Source organism: Rhinolophus ferrumequinum, chromosome 12, assembly GCF_004115265.2.
Source record: "Rhinolophus ferrumequinum isolate MPI-CBG mRhiFer1 chromosome 12, mRhiFer1_v1.p, whole genome shotgun sequence".
NCBI lineage: Eukaryota > Metazoa > Chordata > Mammalia > Chiroptera > Rhinolophidae > Rhinolophus > Rhinolophus ferrumequinum.
In genome coordinates, this window is record NC_046295.1 from 23,773,097 (window position 1) to 23,792,546 (window position 19,450).

Consider the following 19,450-nt stretch of genomic DNA (forward strand, 5'->3'; position numbering starts at 1 on the left):
TCCGTTTCCTGCATATGTTTCTTTTTCATATCCTGGCCTGATTTACGACATTTTCAAATGATAGTCACATAACAGATTTTCCTGTGATCCCTAAAGACTCATATTTATCTCCATCTTTATTTATCCTGGTCATCAATTATGCTAGAATTGGGAGGTAATGTGGATTCTGTAAGGTAAAGAATTGACCAGCCAGCTTCATGCCCAGAGCTATCAAACCTGGTTCTTAGAATCCACGTTCTCAAGTCTGGCTCTTTGTTTAAAGAAAGAAAAAAAATCATTAGGCTGCTTGAGAGAAACATTTCCCCATCTTCAGTGAAGACTGATGCGCTATCAGTCTATTAGTTAGTATCTCGTTGAGAAATTTGTGAACAATTGAAAGGGTTTATCTGATGACTGACCAGTTGTGAAATTTAGCACTGAGTATTTGATTCTTAAGGTGAGGGGAATGACTTCGAATTGTGAGTTTCCCCTTACTCTTTTGCCACACAAATCAGCAACCTCAACCGCATCTAAGTAAGATGGAGAGTCTTCTACTCAACAAAGTTAACATCCATCTATTTCTTCCTTTCCCTCCCTTAAAACGTTGATATACTCCTTTGGCTGCTCTTGTGTGGTGTGTGTGTGTGTGTGTGTGTAGAATCTAAAAGCTTAGGCTTCTGCTAAATGTATGCTTTGAATTTTTATGTGGTATACTTTTCTCATAAAAACATGTTTTATCTATTCTGTCCCAACAAAGCAAATGCACCTCAAATGTTCTGTTGACTCTGGTCCTTCTTCTAATAACAGCGATGGGAAATCTGGGCAAAGAATGTGTTGTTTTCTCTAATACTGCTCTTTAAATCTCAGACGATAAAGTGTCAGCTAATGACCCCCTGGGTCACAGGCTTTCACTCTGGCCTTCTAAAATACACAAAATTCAAGTGAAGGCAGGACACCATTAGCACTACATAATTCAAGCAAACAAATGTGTTTACACTGCCTGGCTACTGACCACCTGCCTCCTCATCCCACAAGGCTTGTATCTATATATGGGAGCTCCTTGTTCACAGTCCTGCAGGGAGCGAGTCTCTCCTTCAGGCCTGACCGGCTGTGAATCTGAGAGGAGCTTGGGCTCCCAACAGCATGCATCTCCTCTTACTTCAGCTGCTGGTACTCCTGACTCTGGGAAAGGCTGCACAGCATGGCCACCAGAGTCAGAGTTCGGTTCCTCTTGTGGTCCTAGAAAGGAATCGCAGAGAGCTTCCCATGGGCAACCAAGAGGAGGCCGAGGAGAAGCCAGATCTGTTTGTTGCAGTGCCACACCTGATAGGTGCTAGCATTGCCGGGGAGGGCCGGAGACAAAGAGAGAAGACGCTGTTCAGGTTTGGCAGGCTCTGGAAGAAGCCTGAGAGAGAACTGCACCCAACCCAGGACCCGGTCGGTGAGCACTTTCTACTTGGCACCCAGGCCCTCACTCAGTCAAAGGATGGGATACAAATGAGGAAGTCACCTCTTCAGGAAGAAGCCAAGAAATTCTGGCACCACTTCATGTTCAAAATGAGTCCGGCTTCTCAGGGGGTCATTTTGCCCATAAAAAGCCACGAAGTGCATCAGGAGACCTGTAGGACGGTGCCTTTCAGCCAGGTATCTGTTCTGGGGGGAGAGGGGATTCATCAGGTTTGAGGAAGGGGTGGGCACCTGGGACAGGTGGAGAGGAAGGGAAGAGGCTGCCAGGAGCCTGAGTCCTGCCTAACTCCCAGGCTTTCTCCCTGGGCAGTCCTCATGGGATTTGGCAAACTATTATCATACCCCCGAAATTTCCTTCTAAACTCTCCATTGTTTCTTGATGTTCTGGAAACGCCGCAAGAATTGTATCACTGTCCTGCCAATATTAATCATCATTTATATTGATGGCACATAGCTTTGTTTGTTTATTTTTACAAAAGTGTTGCTCTATCCAGAATGATAAGTAAAACAACACTTTCAGTTAGAAAACAGGGAATTCAGAGCCATCAACCGAGAACTCTCTCTAGCTGTGTCACTAACACTCTGTTAGGATGAGGGTGAGTAGGTCAAGTCCATCTGCAGATCAGTTGGGATACATTGGACTCCTCCCCAAATACTCTCAGACACATATGTGATGGCCTTAATCCCAGTATTTCACATGGAACTACTTCATAGGTCTATAAAATATGTTGAGGTTTTTAGGCAGAAGCTGCCGTATCACTTTAATATAAGCGTAGCAAAAATGATTGAATGTATTTTCTCATTAACTTTTTAAAAATAATCTTGGTGCAAAGTCACATTTTCTAATACCTAAGCTCCTAATTCCTAATACCTATCCTGATACCTAATACTAATTCCTAACACTCTTCCTAATACCTGTCTCCTAATTCATGTTGTGTTGGATGGTTTGTGGTTGTTATCATTGATTCTCCACTATTAAGATGAAGGAGCATTCTACTGTCTCCTTCCTCCCGTCAGTCCTGGCAAGCCCCATACTCCAAATGTTAAATTAAAATTGAGAAACTGCATCAGGTGCTTAAACATAAATATAGTGAACTAACAGCAACATGAGGTAGAGTAAAATTTTACAGTCCAATAATACTACCCAATTAAGCAGGCAGTATTATAAGGTAATTGACTGTGCAAAGCAGTTAAGTATTATGCCTAAAAAGGCAAGGATATGTAGCAATGACAAGTCAACTGTCAAATAATAATGACTGCTTTGTTGGCCATGTGCAATTAGAAAATTGCTCCTAAGAATCATGCAATCAAATTTCCTTTGAAACTCTTATTTTGAATTCTATTGCAAATGAAATTGAAATTAAGGTGTTTGACTCACATATTTTGAAAGGCACATAAAGCTATGAGCATAGGGTTATGGGAGAGGCAAAAGTGATGTCATGCATGATGATTTGCAGGCTTATGTGTTGCAAATTTGCTCCATGCAACTTCATGGATTTGAATGTACTATAGACCCTGCAGAATAGGATAGAATCAAACTCATGATATTCTGACCTATGAACAATTAAACAGACTTTTATTGCGAATATATTATGCACAACGTACTGTGAGGAATCAAAAGGGACGGCACATTACTCACATAAGAAGTCAGCCATTAGAATTTTTCAAATGGCAGCCTCCAATTAGACAAAATTTCTTAAAGTTCCGCATTTCAAAATAGAATAAGACACTTTCATATTAACTTAGGGACTTCTTAAAGGTTAATTTATTCATTTACTCAATAAAAGAAATCTTTTGTTGAGGTGGCTTTATGCCCTTACAGATAATATCACTTGGATAATGCAGAATATCCCAAATTGGAAAGTTTTTGACATTTTATTCTAAATTATCCTCAGACTTAACAGTCTATAGCTTCTGTATCGTGTGTGTCAATGAAATGCTGCAAGATCATTTAATGGAGATGTGTTTGCCTTGCAGACTATCACCCATGAAGAGTGTGAGGAAGTAGTTGTGCAGAACAACCTGTGCTTTGGGAAATGCGGGTCTGTTCGTTTTCCTGGAGCTGCACAGAGTCTCCATACCTTCTGCTCCCACTGCTCGCCTGCCAAGTTCACCACGATGCACTTGCAGCTGAACTGCACTGGCCTTGCCCCTGTGGTCAAGGTGGTGATGCTGGTGGAGGAATGCCAGTGCAAGGTGAAGACGGAGCACCACGAGCATCATGCCCAGGATCCCTTTATCCCAGGATTTTCAACTTAGAAAAGCTCTCCCAATATTACCTTTCAACAGCAAGGCCACAATAGCAAAGTTGCTCATTATTCGTTCTGGAAGTGTTCAGTACTCTTTTAAGGGAAAGGTGGTATAAAAAGTAGTAAGATAGAGCAAGTTAGAGATAATGCTATTCGTCTAGTTACCAGTACACATTTGGTATCCAGTTTTGGCCCTCCTGCTTACTGGCCATAGAAGGGTAACAAGTTATGGAAGCATTCTCCACCTTGAGTTTTTCATCGATAAATGAGGGACTTGAACTCGATGATTGCTAAAGTCCTTTCCACTACTAATATTCCATGATCTATTGTCTCCAAGTTTTGGTACAAGCCCTCCACCTGAAAAAAGGAAAAGAAGTAACCTAGATCATAAAAAAGGGCTTCTTTAATTGCTGTCAAATCACCAGCAAATTTGTATAATAGAAAGGATTCCTCATACTTACAGCTGCCTTTGCATCTCAGGCAGTGTTTTATTTGACTCCAATCAGATGATTAAGTAGTTCCATAGATGTAAGTAGTAACTTGTTTGGTTGCTTCCTTATTTTTGATACTCCCCATATAAACTTCTTAATGTCAGGTCTCCGGCTTTGAAGAAGGAACATTAATGGTACTTTTAGTGCTTTACATCGGGATAAGGAACAATCACTGATAGCCAACAAGTACCTATATTGTGGGGAAAGAAAAATATATGGCCAATACCAGGTTTAAAGGTCAATCCAGAGATGCTAATGAAAGTAACCAAGGAATTCCAGTAGCTGTCAAATTACATAAACTGCAAATGATTTAAAATTAAAACAATTTACAGATGATATATTTTATCCACATGTATTTTGGATACTGTAGTAAGTAAGGGTTCTGTGTCTGGATGACTTTTTTTTTTTTTGCTACTGTGTAAAAACTTTATATTACAAATTTTATTCAGCAAAAGCCACCATTGCAAGTTCTAAAAATATTCTGAATATTTGAATGTATTAAATTTTAGTGTATGAAACATTCTGGGAAATGTCATGACATTCAGTTGTCTTACAGTTTGTCCTTATTTGTTTCGTCTGTTTCATAATTTAAAGACACTGTCTGGAGATTATCTAACTCGAAGCATTTCTGAAACGGTTTCAGAGCTAAGACGATGGCCTAAGTGTTTCTTCTGACACATCAGATAGCCCTCTGTTAAGGTCCTTGAATCACAGTCTTCTGTGATTACATTTCTCCTTTTATATTTATTTATATGCATGTTTTGTGCAGAGCTCGCTTTCCCCAGACATATTTCTTTTTCTGTAATCATTCTTTAAAAATTCATCTTAAAATTATTTTAATTGTTTGGATTCCTTTATTTTCAGTATATTCACAAAAAGTGTATCCCAGAATAATGATTATTTTCTAAAAAGAAAAAGAAATCAATGTATAGTTTAATTCTATTCCTCCTTAATCACACTATCTAACCTGGTGTTCTGCAGAAGCGAACGCATTTATATTTAGTGTATATTTTACAACACATCAATGTAATAGAATATGTGCTACACAGATACACATGTGGCATTTACATCAGAATATATTATACCCTTTAGTGGTCAAAGACAAGCTAATTGGCCAAGATATGATCATAAGGATACAACTGTTAAGCATTACTGATATCCCAGCTGGTCAATATATTTTGGTGCCAAAAGCTATTGAGCAGCTGTCTAGTTTGCAATTGTCTAACCCTGATTATGTAAACCCATCTCTGCCAATTGGACTATCCTCTTCGTCGTTACATTCTTGTAAATCCCTTTTATCTATCCTTGCAAATAGACTCTCTAGCCCCAAAGAGTCGTCAGTTTTATTCAAACTCTGGCCTGCCCTTCCCTCACATGTGAATTCAAGATGAGATAGCTAATAGTGGCATCAGGGCTTGTATTCATAGAGTAATTGTATGAACCTCACCGTTTTTACTTATTCAACCATTTTTATTTATAAAAAAGGCAATTTTCAATGGTTCAACATAATACATGGGAACTTAAGAAACCAAGAGGAAACACACAAATATTGAATATCTATTAAGTGTCAGATACTGTGCAGGGTCTTTTACATAAATTAAACAATTTATGTAATACATAAATATATAAATTATACATTCCTTACAAAAATATTATGAGGTGGGTAAACATTTTATAGGTGAGGAAAATAAGTCTTAAAAAAGTTTAAGCAATTTGCCTAAGGTCATTTGGAGCATATTTTTAATTTGTATTAAAAAATTTGCTCATTCATTGTCTACCAATTTAGATTTAACTCCTCTAGGTCTCTTGATTATAGGCCTCAAAGATAATTTCTTTTTACCTCCTGTCTAACTCTCATATTTCAAGGAAATTGATGTTATCTTTTGAAAGAGAAATATTCCATAGGTCAGGTTCTCAGCCACGCATTGTCCTGATTGAGAGGTGATCACGGCAACCCTCTCAAAAATCTTGGTTTCATTTGTCTCCTGATTAAAATAAGGCTGATAATAGTTACTTTAACATTATTATGCTGACTAAGTGTAAGTAACAGCCTATCAGAGAGCTTTCGATTCTGTAAAACTACAAGGAGTTAATTCACTCTTCTCCATTCAACTTTCTCTTTTTTTTAAAAAAAAATTGTTTTGAGAAATTTAAAAGACAGAAAATTGCAAAGAATAACGTAACACTCACATTCTCACCACGAGAATATTTAATATTTTCTCATCTTGTGCTCCTTGTCTATTTTTTTTTAAAGAAATCAACCATTTCACATATTAGTAAAGTTCACTCTAACTACTCTGCTGAGTCCCAACCCTCACGCCCCTGGCCCTTCAACACCCTTCAACCCAAAGATTCCTGTTTAGAATTCCAATATCCTTTTATATTTTATGGATGTACATACACATCCATAAATAATGTATAGTATTATTTTTGTGTGTGTGTATGTTCCTTTATTCAGCTATTTATTCACCAGCTATGTGCAAGGTACCATTCTAAGTTCTGTGAATGTAGCAAGGAAACAAGTCAGACGTGATCCTGCTCCCTAATGGGGGGAAGACAAGTAATTTGAAAAATCAATCAATTCATCAATTAATCAACTGAGAGGAAAAATATCAGGTGGCTATAAGTGGTATGAGTTTTAATTATATGCATGATATTTTATATACATTGTTCTATAGTTATTTTTTTTCTCCACACAGAATTCTGACGTGTTTTTACAAAAGATTTTAGAGTTTTGTTTTTTTAAAATATACGTTTATCTCTATTCTAGAAACTTGGCATTAAATATTCCCTATAGAGAGTGATTAACTGAGCTTTGATAATTAATTTTTTAATGTACATGGTCTCTTTAACCTGTCAATTGAATTCCTATCTAAGAATGTCCTGTACCTTCTGAATTCTTACAGAGAAGTTATTCTATGCAAGTCATTGTGCTGAGAACTCTGGGATAATCTAAGGTAAATAAGACACATTCCCCACTACCCTGGAGCTTACAATGTAATAGCAGAGATAATATATGCAAATTATAAATCAATAATGGCAGTAATAATAATAACAGCCACTAATTATTGAGCCCTTACTATGTGTTCAAGTACTTCTTATTTCTCATCTCCTAGAAATAGACATTTTTATACCCATTTTTTTGACAAGGGAGTGAGAGTTAGAGAACTTCATTCAGTCCACAAATATTTATGATTGTGATGAGTTGGTCATTGTGCTGGGTACAAAGGATATAAATAAATGAATATATGATTATCTGAATATAATTCCTGATCTTAAGAAGTTATAGTCTAAGAACAAGTAACTGAAAGTATTTGCTTCTGTAAAGCTAGAATTATGATTCCCCCCACACAACCCCCAACCCCAGACACACTTTCCCAGTGAAGTCTTCCTTAACCCGCAGATTAGGTAAGGTTCACTTCTTATATGATTTCATGGCGCTATATACCTGTACGTCATAGCACTCATCTCATTTTGTAATTACACCTTTATTTGTGTCATTATTCGTCCAATCGTAAGCTCCATGAGAGCAGAGGTCATATTAGATGTCTTTCACCACTGTAATCAATACCTAGGAAAGTGTGCAGCACATAGTAGGTACTCAAGAAATATTTTCTTCTGCATAAAAGAAACAGTATCATAGGTATCATGTTGAAGGTATATCATGTGTTAAGCATTGTTTCAAGAACTTTATATACATCATTTCATTTAACCCTCATGAAGTCCTATGAGGTAAGAAGTACTGTATTATTTTATAGACGAGGATGTGCATATAAATTAAATCACCTTTCCACACTACCACTTCTGGGGCATAGCAGGAGCTGAATGACTCCAAAATCCCAGATCTTTCCTACTGTGCTGCAGTGCTTCAGGATTTCAAAAATAAGAATATATATACATAAATACATATATTTATTCATACAAATATACATAAACATATGCATGTATATACATGCATACACACACACACATACATACGTACACATATATAATCAGGGTTAAACACCTAATTCATCCACTAGTCTATGCCTTCTCGGATTCCCATAGCCCCATTAGTCATGCCTGTCTTAGGGCATTTATATCAGTGAGGATGCTTTCAACTCAAGTACCAGAAAACACAATTCAGAATATACTAAGTTATAAAGGAATTTATTATTTCACTAACAAGAAGTCTGGGAGGCAGCTAGTTCCTTGGTTGGTCAAGTTAGAAGTCCTACCATTCCATCAAGGACTTGGGTTCCTTCCTTCTTTCTTCTCTGTCACTTTCTGTCATTCACCACCAGCTAAAACTCCCCTCAGTCATAATATGCTGCTGCAGTTCCTGACGTGTTTCAGCATTCACACATTCACAGGTCTGAAGTAGAAAAAATGGATTCTCTCTCACTTAACATCAATTTTAAAGAGCTGAATATAATCAGTTACATTGAGGATAATTAAACAATGGAACAAAATCTTTGCCCTGACAGCAAAGAATAAAAAACAAAACAAACAGCTATTGGGTAGGTAAGCATGGTGAGTGCCATAGCCAGTGCCACTTTTTAACTTAAGTTATTATTTTTTTATTTTATCTTTCTTTCTAGATTGTAAGCTCCTTAACAGCAAGTCCTGTATATTAGACATTTTTGTTAACCCACTGCTACTAATTTAGTGTTTTATGTTTAATATATTGTATTATATTATTTTAATATTATTAAGTGCATAAAACATTTTATATATTATAATATACATTTGTAAATACATATATAGAAACATGGACATATGCATATACAGTGTATACTTTTAATGTTTATAAGGGATAAATGATGAACACATTTAAGCTAAATAAATGAATTTTGGGAACTGGTCTTGGAAGGATAGGTAGTATACATAGTGCGGGGAATTTTGAATATCAGCCAACAGGTTTTAGAGATGTATTTAACAGGCAATGGGGAGTTTTTGAAGGTTTTTGAGCAGATTAGGATGGTATGGGTTTATAACAGGTACTTCAGAGAGGCTCATGAACCCCTTGAAATGTGCATAAATGTTTTGACTATGGGCATACTTCAGGGGCGAAGGGCCAGAATTATTATGATCTTCTCAAAGATTTCCGTGAGTCAAAAATCCTAACAGTGGGTATGATAAATTAGGACGGGGAAAAAGCTGGAGGCCAGAAGAGCTGGAAGAAACCTTGGAAATCATATGCACAAACCTCTTCTGACTGGAACTCAGGAAAGTCAGGTTTCCATTATTGGAACAAAGGATGGACTTAAAATACACATTAGAGGTTCTTCTTCACCCTGTTTAACCTAATGTTCACGTTCAGGAACTTGCCAGGGTGAAACGGGTGAGTAATAATACCCTGAGCAAAGGAATGGATTTTCCTGTAATACTAGTTTTCCAAAGCCAGGTCCCACTTATCCACCCACATTTCTGGGAGAGAGCTCAGCTTTTCATTTTATGGCCTGCCTCCCTCTTATTCTGTGTGTTCCTCCTCCTTTCCTCCAAAAGAAACAATCACCAGTGACCCACCTGTGGGTGGGGACTTGGGTTAATATTTTTCAAAGAATTATCACAACTTCCTCTTGTATACCAGCTAAGGGAAACACACCTATTTCTGTCCACTATCCAAAGAACAAGAATTTCCAGTAATTTTATTACTGAAAGGAAACCTTCATCCTGCCTAAACCTCAGGCAAAAAATAGGTAAACATAAATGGATAGAACACCATGTGAACTTATAATTGAAGGGACTCCCAAATATGCAAATATCACAAAAAGAGACTATGCCCCCATTCTCCTGCTTATCTGCAAAGGAGCTTTTGAGTCCAGGTAGATCTCCAAGGAAAATTGCAAAGCAGGTGGAATTTTCTTTGGAATCTACTTTTCCTCCTTTCTGCCTATGATCTTACCCTAGAGCTCTTGCCTTTCTCTCACCTTTATTTCAGGATATCCAAATTATCTAAGCTGCCCCCAAGCTTCTAATTCCTGCCCACTCATCTATCTGGCTCATCAATGTATTCATCCAATTGACATCTATTTAGAACTTATTAAGTGTCATGCATTTTGCTGACTCATTGGGGTACCAAGATGGCTATGATTGGTTCCTGTCCTTGAGGACACATAATTTACATGGCTGGAGAGTTTGGGTTTCATTCTACAGGCAACTGATTCTTAACCTAGAATTATCTAGGAGCTTTTAAGATACAGAAATTCTGTTCCAATGGGTGGAGTTAGCAATAGGGGACAACAGTCAATATTCAATACATCTTTAAAGCTTCAGAGGTGATTTTGCCACCAGGCCAGATAATGAGGCTGTGGGGACAACTCTATTCTTCCCCACACTGAAGAACACTTGCTCAGATTCCTTCTTGAAGGAGAAGATCATGCTGTTTTCCCAGCCCTTCTTGATCCTCCTGTTGTTCTCCAAAACTCTCTTTTAAGTTCTTCAAATTTCATTTCTGTGCAATTCATGAGTAACGTGACTCTTGCTCAGTTAATAAAATTGCAAAATTTTTTGCCAAGAGGAAATAGAAATGTTTAATTGAGTTGATTTTTTCTCCCCCAGATAAGTTGTTCTTTTTATCACATACCTATGGCATTTATTTCTCCATTAGCATTTAGCATTGTAATTCAATAACTCTCAAATATTAGTGTGCCTACAACTTACTTTGGGTGCTCAAAGCAATGCTTTCTTGGCTCCACACCCAGGATGTCTGATTTACTGGGCTAGAGATATGTTCAGGTATCTGCATTTTTCTATTTTTTTTCATTATGAAGATTTTCAAAACTACCAAAAAGCTAAAGAAAAATAGTACCAAGAATAATTCTATAGCTGCCAACTTCATTCAACAATTGTTGACATTTTGCCATATTTTCATTTCTCAGTTTATATAAATGTATGTATGAATATTCACTACATATTTTTATATTGTTGAGCCATTTGAAAATAAATTATAGGTATCATGTAACTTCCCTCTTAATACTCCAGCATGCATCTCCTAAGAATGAGGATATTCTTCTACATGATAAAGATAGTGATATTATCACTACTCCTTAGAAATTTAACAATATTTTCAAAATCTCATCTAGTTATTTTAATGGACATCTTCTGGATCAAATTCTCTCTCTCTCAAGTTTGGTGGGAGAAGTTTCAGACATCGTGGTGTACTAATGGAGGAGAGCTTTGGGGAGCAAGCACGACTCATGGCACAACCCAAATAAGTCTTGAGTTAGTTGTGGGTAGATTTCACAAATCAGGGCAGACTAATCTTGCCAGAATGTCCATTCCACTTGACACAGAGTCTAAGAGAAGCCAGACAGGTCATACAGCTCCTAGGATACTCTCCCACACAATGGTTTTTAAGTATAGGAAAGGTAAAATGTTCTTTCCTTCCTGGGAAACTTCAAAGAAAATCCTCCTGCCCTCATTTTTACAACAGAAAGTTGACTGGTGAGGGTCCAAAAAGGTATCTACAGCATTAACTACATACCTAGTGTAAGGGGTAAGATTTGTTTCAGTGGAAACGATCAGTTGAATGATTCCCTGTTGTGATTAAAGAGTTAAAATTGTGGCCCAGAGTCACAGAGGTGTTGTAAGAAATGGGGATCATGGGAATTGTAGTGAGACACGTCTGCATGCTCTCTAATATTGTCTCCATAAAACAGCATCAGCTGCCTGTGCACATGGTGTAATTTTAACATGCTCTTTTAATATTTACAGTGTGCCTGTAAAAGATTTCATGATGACAGTTGGTGCTTCCCGTAATATTTAATGCATGACAGCTCAACAGTGATCAGTTTGCTTTAGAAAAGAGTCTCTGAGAATGCTGTTTGTCACAAATCCTGGCCTGGGGATGATTCCTGGGGCAGAATTTTCTAAACCTAAGGTTGATCCCATTTCATTGCCTACATGGTTCGGTTTGGTAAGGTCATATCTCAAGGTTCTTCCCATACAGCAAAAGTGGAATAGGAAAAGGTGGAGTGAATAAGTAGGTTGTTTGCAAGCATAGGTATGAACTTGAGAGTGACTTTTTGTTTTTGTAATGCAGTTACAGCAAAAGTTACTCCTTGATTAAGAGAGTAAAGGACAAAGATATCAGCAGAAATGATGTGTGTGTGTGTGTGTGTGTGTGTGTGTGTGTGTGTGTGCATGTCTATGAGTTTGGCTGCTATCCAAAGCAACACAGGCATTTATTAAACCCAAGATGTGGTCAGTGCTTTCTACAGAGTTAGTCCATCTTTCACCCTTGCTTCCATTGAATTCTGCAATTACGTGTTTGCCTTCTCCGTGCTATTCTCCATCATGTCACTGAGCTTGCATTGCCTGCCTATGGGATTTTCTCAGACAGCTCTATTTACTGCTGCACCCATGTCAACCACATTTTTACCAGCTAAGGCTAAGGCTTACTGCTGTGGCACTGCAGGGTGTCAAAAGGTGAAACATCAGATGGCCTAAATTTTTTCATCTATTACATGTAGATATCATGAACCCGAGGAAAGTACTGTTTTATTACCTCTGGCACCTGGGTTTTCCTTGAAGTACCCAGATTATTTTATTCCCCTAGTCAACATTATCCTCACGTGAGCCATGTGGGGGGTCTCTTTCAGTCTCTTCATCAACTTCCCTGGTGCTGAATACTTCCTTCTTTCCTTTCCCTTTCTGACAGCTCAGCACTTCCTGTGTTGTGTCTGAACAGAGATGGAAGCCATTGAATTTTAACTCTCAGCTTCCACCTCTCCTCTTCAAAATCTCCCACTTGGTTACCCTCTGGCTCTTCTTTTGCTTCTGAATTTGACAATTAGCTGTTCCTTTTTCTACCAAAGGCCAGCCTTTCTATTTGGATTTTTGATTCTACAAGTGCTCCTGCTCCACACTTTGTTTAAGCTCCCAATTTTAGCTTGTCTTCCTTTTTGCTATTTTTATGGTCTTGGCGGCAAATCCAGGATCCCCCCATTTCTTTTTGCTATTTTCATTATAATGAAATCTCTCAATGAAAATCTCACTCAATCTCCATGCAAAGTAATTGGCGTCATTAAAATTGCCTTATTTTTGTTAATGCTCTTTATAATGAATGAAGACAGAACTTTTCTAGACTGATTTTTCGTCTTCCTTGGAATTCTGTTACTCCACTTAAATCAAGCTGTTTTCTAAAAATATTACCCAGAAAAATAGTTTTTTTAAAAGCATATTTTCCTTCTGCTTTCTACTTTGATCCACGTTTCTCCAAAGGATGAGGTATCAGGGTAACCTGCCCAAAACATCACTTCCTCCCATTGTCGGAAGAGTCCATGTGTGAAACTGCTGAATATGGCAGTTACTTTGTTGTGCCATTGACACAGAAAGAAAGACCTCTTTCCTGAAGAACTTTGACTTTGTCCTGACAGTGGGTGGCTTTCTTTATCAAATGGGTTGTTCAAACTTAATCAGCCAAAGGCTACCAGGGACAAACCTGTAGCTTGACAAAATAAGATTTGCTGCCTTGCAAGAAGGGAGGGCACTTCAGAGGAGTGCCACTAGTCAAGTAGGAGGAGCCAGGCATCTCTTATAAATTGGGCTCCCATTGAAGGATTCTGAAGATAATCTAAGGGAAGCAGAGATCAGTTTTTGGATTGATTGTTATTTCAAGATGGGGTTAGGAAAAGAGGGAGTTCGCTAGGAACTGGGTGCTATCCTGAGGTGAATGTGGCTGAGAAATTGGGTATGCCTAGTACTAAATAAAAACAGCAAGCAGTCTGGGGCAAAGAGAAGGTCATTATGGTAATTTATAACTGCTGTATGACCTTGGCAGGAAGAGTGTTTTCTATTAACTTTGCAGCTGGCTTTATCGGTGGTGTCTGTTCTCCCCGCTCAAGAGCAGTGGCAGGGCTTCTTTTCTCTTTTCAGTCCAAGTTGATTGTCATTCTCTCCAGTCCAAACAGATTTTAACTCTTCAGGGTCCTGGATTCTAAACTGATCGTTCACCAGGACACATTTCCCCACTGGTACTTAACCAACTATAAGAATCTTAGGTTCATCTTGATTTACCTTAATATGAATCTCGAGAGCAAACATCAAGCAACCCTAAAAAGTTAATGCAAAGCCACGTGGCTTCACCAACGGATTCCAATTTCAGACATTCATAACTTTTCCAAACTCCGTCACTGTGACTTTTGATGATGCCACTGCTCTCACTATTAGTCTTTCCAGATGACATTACCCCACTGCAAAAGCTTAATGGCTCCTCACCGGAAACAGCATTGTATTTTAATTCATCATGATTTGACTCTGTTGTACCATTCCACTCTCCTCTCTACCTTCCCATGTATTTTCCATTTGTGCCACAGCAGATGGACTGTTGTACTTTCATGTCTCCATGCCTTTGCTTACAGTTTCCCTCATCCTGGAAGGATCCTTTTTCCCAATCAAAATCCTGTCTTTGTGTGGATGATGCACGAACTTTTTTCCATGAAGCCACTCCTGAATTACCCTATCTGCTTTTCTAGCACATTGCTTTAACTCTGTTTAGCATTGCTTTTGTTCTGTCTCCTAAGCATACAGTGGTTTTTTTTTTTATAGTTATCCTTGATATTTGGGGAAAACAAGGTTATTTTGCCTACTCTCTGTGTCTCAGGGCAAGTTCTTAACTTGAAGTTCAAGACTTCATTGTGGTCCTCTGGAGGTGTGGGAAGGTGCAGCAGCTTGTGAAACTTTATATATATGTTTATGTAATTGCGTGTGCGTGTACTTTGTTAACAAGAGGGTCCACAGATTTCGTCAGATGCTAAAATTTGTGTGTTACCCAAAAGTGGTTAAGAACAACTATTAGAATATTAGACTGTTGTGGAATGGGCACTCTGCCACTCAAACAGATGGGGGAGATGACTATAAGCAACCAAGAAATCATGAATGTGCATCAAATGTGGGTGCTTAGGGCATGGTACCCAGCTGGGCAGGTGGAGAATGCCATCCACCCAAAGCTGCCAAGGGCTATTATCCAGTACTGATTAAACTCTGGACTGCATTTGCACTGACTTTTGGAAAATGCAGTAAAATCCAGTCCTCCCCAGTCACGGCACAGAAGCACAGTAATTGGCTGAGCTTATCCACATAAATGCTCTGACTGTGCCTTTGTTGAGAAGCTAAGTTGACAGTGGCAGCAATACTACTTGTCCTTGTCTATTTTTTCAATTCCCAGATAAATATTAGTTTGATTAATAATCATGTCTCCATCAGTCACAGGCACCATGGGTAGACTAGAATTCTGGAGGGGAAAAAAATAGTACATGACATAGTACATCTTCTCTCCATCCTTACAGTACATAGAAAAGCTCCTCTAAAGATTACATGATGCCATATCTCCCTTACTGTCTCATTATGACGCAGGTAGCTAAGTATAGGGGTTGCAATACAGTATAGTAATATCTGTCATGAATAATAGAACTAGATGACTTGAGCTTCAGTGTAAGGAATAGATGGGCCCTTGATTATACTTTTAACTGTCCATGCTAAAAAGGCTCATGATTTTGAGAATGTTTTTCCTGCTACTTCTCTCTTTCCATGGCTTTTAAAGAAAATTCTCTGTGATATTGATTTGGCTGGTAAGGGACAAGTTAACTCATGGAAAAAAGTCATGAAAAACATGTACACTTTCAATTGCCATGTATATTCGTGTGCTCATCCACTAATGCTCATTTTGGCACTTGTTGAGATATTTGCCACAAATTATTGTCACAAGGGTATGCTAAGAGAGTGCAACATTATTGAATTCAGTTACCTGATACAGGACGTAAAACTCTATCTTTTCTCTTTGCCCAAAGTGACTCATTATCTGCATTATTTCTTTTCAAACCAAACCACTTACAAAAACCCACTTTACATAAAATGCATGATGAAAATCAAACGTAATTCTTCCAAATGCAATTGTCACAGCCTTCCAACTAGCGAAGCATAAACAAAGGAGCTTATTTCTTAATCTGAAAGGCAATAAAACTTGCATAGAGTCAAGTCGATTTCTACCATTGAGTTCCTTGCAGGATAAGAGACAATATTCTAGGTCAGTAATTTTAAAACTTGAGTGTGCATTAGAATCACTTGGAAAGCTTGTTAAAACACAGATTGCTGAGTTCCCTCCACCCCCAAAGTTTCTAATACAGTAGATCTGGGGTGGAGCTGGAGAATATGGAACTTCTCATGAGTTCCCAGGTGTTGTTGAAGCTGCTGGTATGGGGACCGCACTTTGATAACCATTGATTAGGTCTTTAAGGTCCCAACGTGTTTGTGATCAATTCAGAAACTACAACATAACACATTTAAAAATACCTAGCAACACAAGGTAACATAAGGACCCCAAATAAGCTACAATGTGTGTGAAGTATGTGCAGTGGTGAGAGAGAATGCTGGGCTGGCAGGATTTGAGCTGACTCCCAGATCTGGATAGAATTAAGATCGTCAGAGTAGAAGATGGAGGTAAATGAACCTGGTTAGTAGTTAAAGCTGAGACTGAAGCAGTAGGTAGGGACCAGTTTGTGAATGGCTTTCAATGACATCCTGTAAGGAGTTCAGATTTTATGCAGCAGGTAATATTTCTTCCATCCACACATTGTCTCCTCCAGTGGCATGCAAGCACAAAGATTTAACTCTACTGCAAACACTTTAACCTTCCCAAGGTACTGTTCAGCTGGGATGAGGGACAAGAGGGGAGGTTTTCGTATAATGTTTGATAAGATACCAATTTAGACCTGGAGGTGGATTATTTGCAATGTTGAGTCAATTTATTTTTCAAAAGGGTCAGGATGGGAAACTGGGTAACTTTCGGATGTCTCCTGAAATACTAAGTAAAACCTCTTTGAGTACGAATTTAGGTTGCTGACATAGGGAAAATCTTGGATGGCTGGGGCAACTTTGGCTCTTGTCCTATTGAGGGTCTGTAGTGAGCAAGACCATGCAGTAGGGTCCAGGGCTTTTCAATCTCTAAGGTGCACACGTAGGAATCACCTGGAGATCTTGTTAAAATGCAGATACTGATTGAGCAGGTCTGAGATTGTGCATTTCTATCAAGTTGCCAGAGGATGCTGATGCTGCCGACTGCATTTCGATGGAAGGTACCACGAGACATCCAGAACGTCTTAGGGGGAGTGAGGCCGGTTGACCATCTCCCCTTAAGGAGAGAGGATAAGTGCAATCCTTAAAGGAATGCCTCTCTCCTGTATTCTCGGAGCGGGGGACGCTGAGGGTGTGGGGGACGGGGAGAAGGACGCCCCGGGCAGAGCTGGGAAGCGGGCATCAGGGGAGGGCGGAGGCGCCCCGGTGCGTCAGGTACGAGTGTTCGGGTGATGGCGGTCCGGCCGGGTACGGGGACCAGGTCCGCCGGGCGTCTCCTCCTGCTCGCCGCGCGATTTCTGGTCTTTCGGCCCTCCGCGGCTCCCATCGTGGCTGCCGGGCGCGAGGCGAGACGGCGACGGCGGCAGCCGGTCACTGCGCGGAGCGGGCAGGCGCGTACTCACCCCGCCGGCCCTGGCACTCGGGCTCCCGGAAGCGGAAAAGGAGAGCGGCCCGGCCTGGGCGACGGAGGTACTGGGAGAAGTGGAGGAGGAGGAGGAGGAAGAAGAGGAGGAGGGGGAGGGGGGAGAGCCGCTGGCGGCCGCGAGAGCAGCGGCGGCGAGAGGACAGCCCGCGGGCGCCGGTGAGTGTGCAGGCGCGGGGGCCGCAGCCGCCCCGCCTTCCGGGCCCCAGCCCGTCGCCCCTCGGCGCCGGCCGTCCTCACCTGGCCGCGCTCCCGCCCCGTGCCCTGCCCCCTCCCCGCACCTGCCGCCCCACCCTCCCCGCCGGCACCTGCCCCCCGCCCAATCGGAACCCCGGGTTTTGTCGGTGCCCTGCTGATGCCTGGCCTGGCCTCGCTCAGAGCATCTTCAGCCAGGGCTGCCGCCGCCGGCCAGCTGCCCCTCCCATTAACTGGTGGTGGGTTAGCTCCTGACCATCCTGGAGAGGATGTGGGTAGGTTGGTTTGTTTGTTTAATTTATTAAATCTGTGTTCTGAGTTTCTCGCCTGTGAACTGTTTCCCGTTCTGTACCCCCGCTCGGAGACCTGCGCCAGGGATCCCGGATTTAGGCGACCCCAGCCTTTCATTCATTTTCCAGATGGCTGGTGCGAGGCCGCCCGGGATTAGCAGGAGGAGAAATAGTTTACTCCTGTAGTGACCTTCTGCCTCCCTCCCTCAGATCCAAGAGTGGTTTTTAGAAAAATGGTTTATGGATGGCAGCACTTTGCACTTGTTAGCCTTCACTATAATTGGTCGTTGGCTTTTAACTGGAGAGTCCATTTAAAGTTGTGGTCTTTCTCAAGCTGTATTTGGGTCACGTTTTATGATCCCTTGGGAGTTAGTGGAGGATGTCTGTATCTCTAGGGCTGAGAGAACCTGACTGGTTATTACTTGAAAATATTGCAGTGTAGCAGTCTATAAAAGTACAAAAATCAAGGTCGTTGTGGGCGGGTCGTAAATCATAGTGTAAAATTACAGTGTAAAATAAAGAGGACTAAGGATAATTAAGGTGGGCACGTTAAAAAGATGTGTCAAATGGATCCTCACCCTAGTATGTGAAGATATGTACTTAAAAAAATTCACTACCTACCTTGTGGTGGTAATAATAACAGTAATAGTAGTAATGATAATTACAATTGTAAGGTAGTATGTGTCATCCCTGTCCTAAAATGCTTTTAGTGTAATATCTTGTTAAATCTTTCCAAATATTTAGATTTTATTTATTTTAAAGATAAAATTGAGAGAGGTATGCTTTATTTTGCCTCAGTCTGAATGGCCAAAATATTTTTGAAGAAGAGATGACGTGAGAAATCGATCAGAAAGAAATAACCAAATGAGATTGGGTGTTGTGGGGAAACAAACAAATTAGATGTTAGTCCCATTGCCATCACCATCTAGCTGTGCAGTCATGGGTTTCAGTGACCCATGCTCTGTTTTCATCTATACAATTAAGGAGTCAGACTAACTTCTTTAAAGCATCTTCACTTTTCCATGCTTATTTGGCATATGCTGTGTCTGTAAATAATTTAAGACCCTTTAATATGTTAAAGATACATTTAAAACATTTACTTGAAGAAGTATGAGTAAACTTATATCAAAATATAAGTAAAAAAATGCATAGTTCCATACTTTTGGAATAGTGTTTGGTTAGTACTATACCAGCATTCCTCATTTTGGGTGTAATGCAATAGGATTATGTTTGGTCCCTTTAAACTGTTGTGATTTCTGTTAAACTTAACATACTTTAGAAGCTGTAGTTGGAATAGAG

General features: G+C 39.8%; 2 protein-coding genes across 9 annotated transcripts in view; both read left to right on the forward strand.

Moving 5' to 3' along the window:
* The first annotated feature begins 1,122 nt into the window (after nt 1–1,122).
* Nucleotides 1,123–3,919, forward strand: CER1 (cerberus 1, DAN family BMP antagonist). The gene is made up of 2 exons (XM_033124004.1): nt 1,123–1,623; nt 3,424–3,919. Exons 1-2 carry the CDS (start codon nt 1,123–1,125, stop codon nt 3,703–3,705), a joined length of 783 nt encoding a protein of 260 aa, XP_032979895.1. The 3' UTR covers nt 3,706–3,919.
* A 13,532-nt stretch (nt 3,920–17,451) lies between these two features.
* Nucleotides 17,452–19,450, forward strand: part of ZDHHC21 (zinc finger DHHC-type palmitoyltransferase 21) — a 61,583-nt gene continuing 59,584 nt past the window's right edge. For 3 of the 8 annotated variants that reach the window (XM_033123555.1, XM_033123561.1, XM_033123559.1), the window contains exon 1: nt 17,455–17,713. The gene's annotated coding sequence lies outside the window, so the exon portion shown is untranslated. Of the gene's footprint in view, nt 17,714–17,755; nt 17,826–17,969; nt 18,137–19,450 lie in introns of those variants that run through there. The other 5 variants (XM_033123556.1, XM_033123558.1, XM_033123563.1 and 2 more) reach the window with 4 other exon arrangements.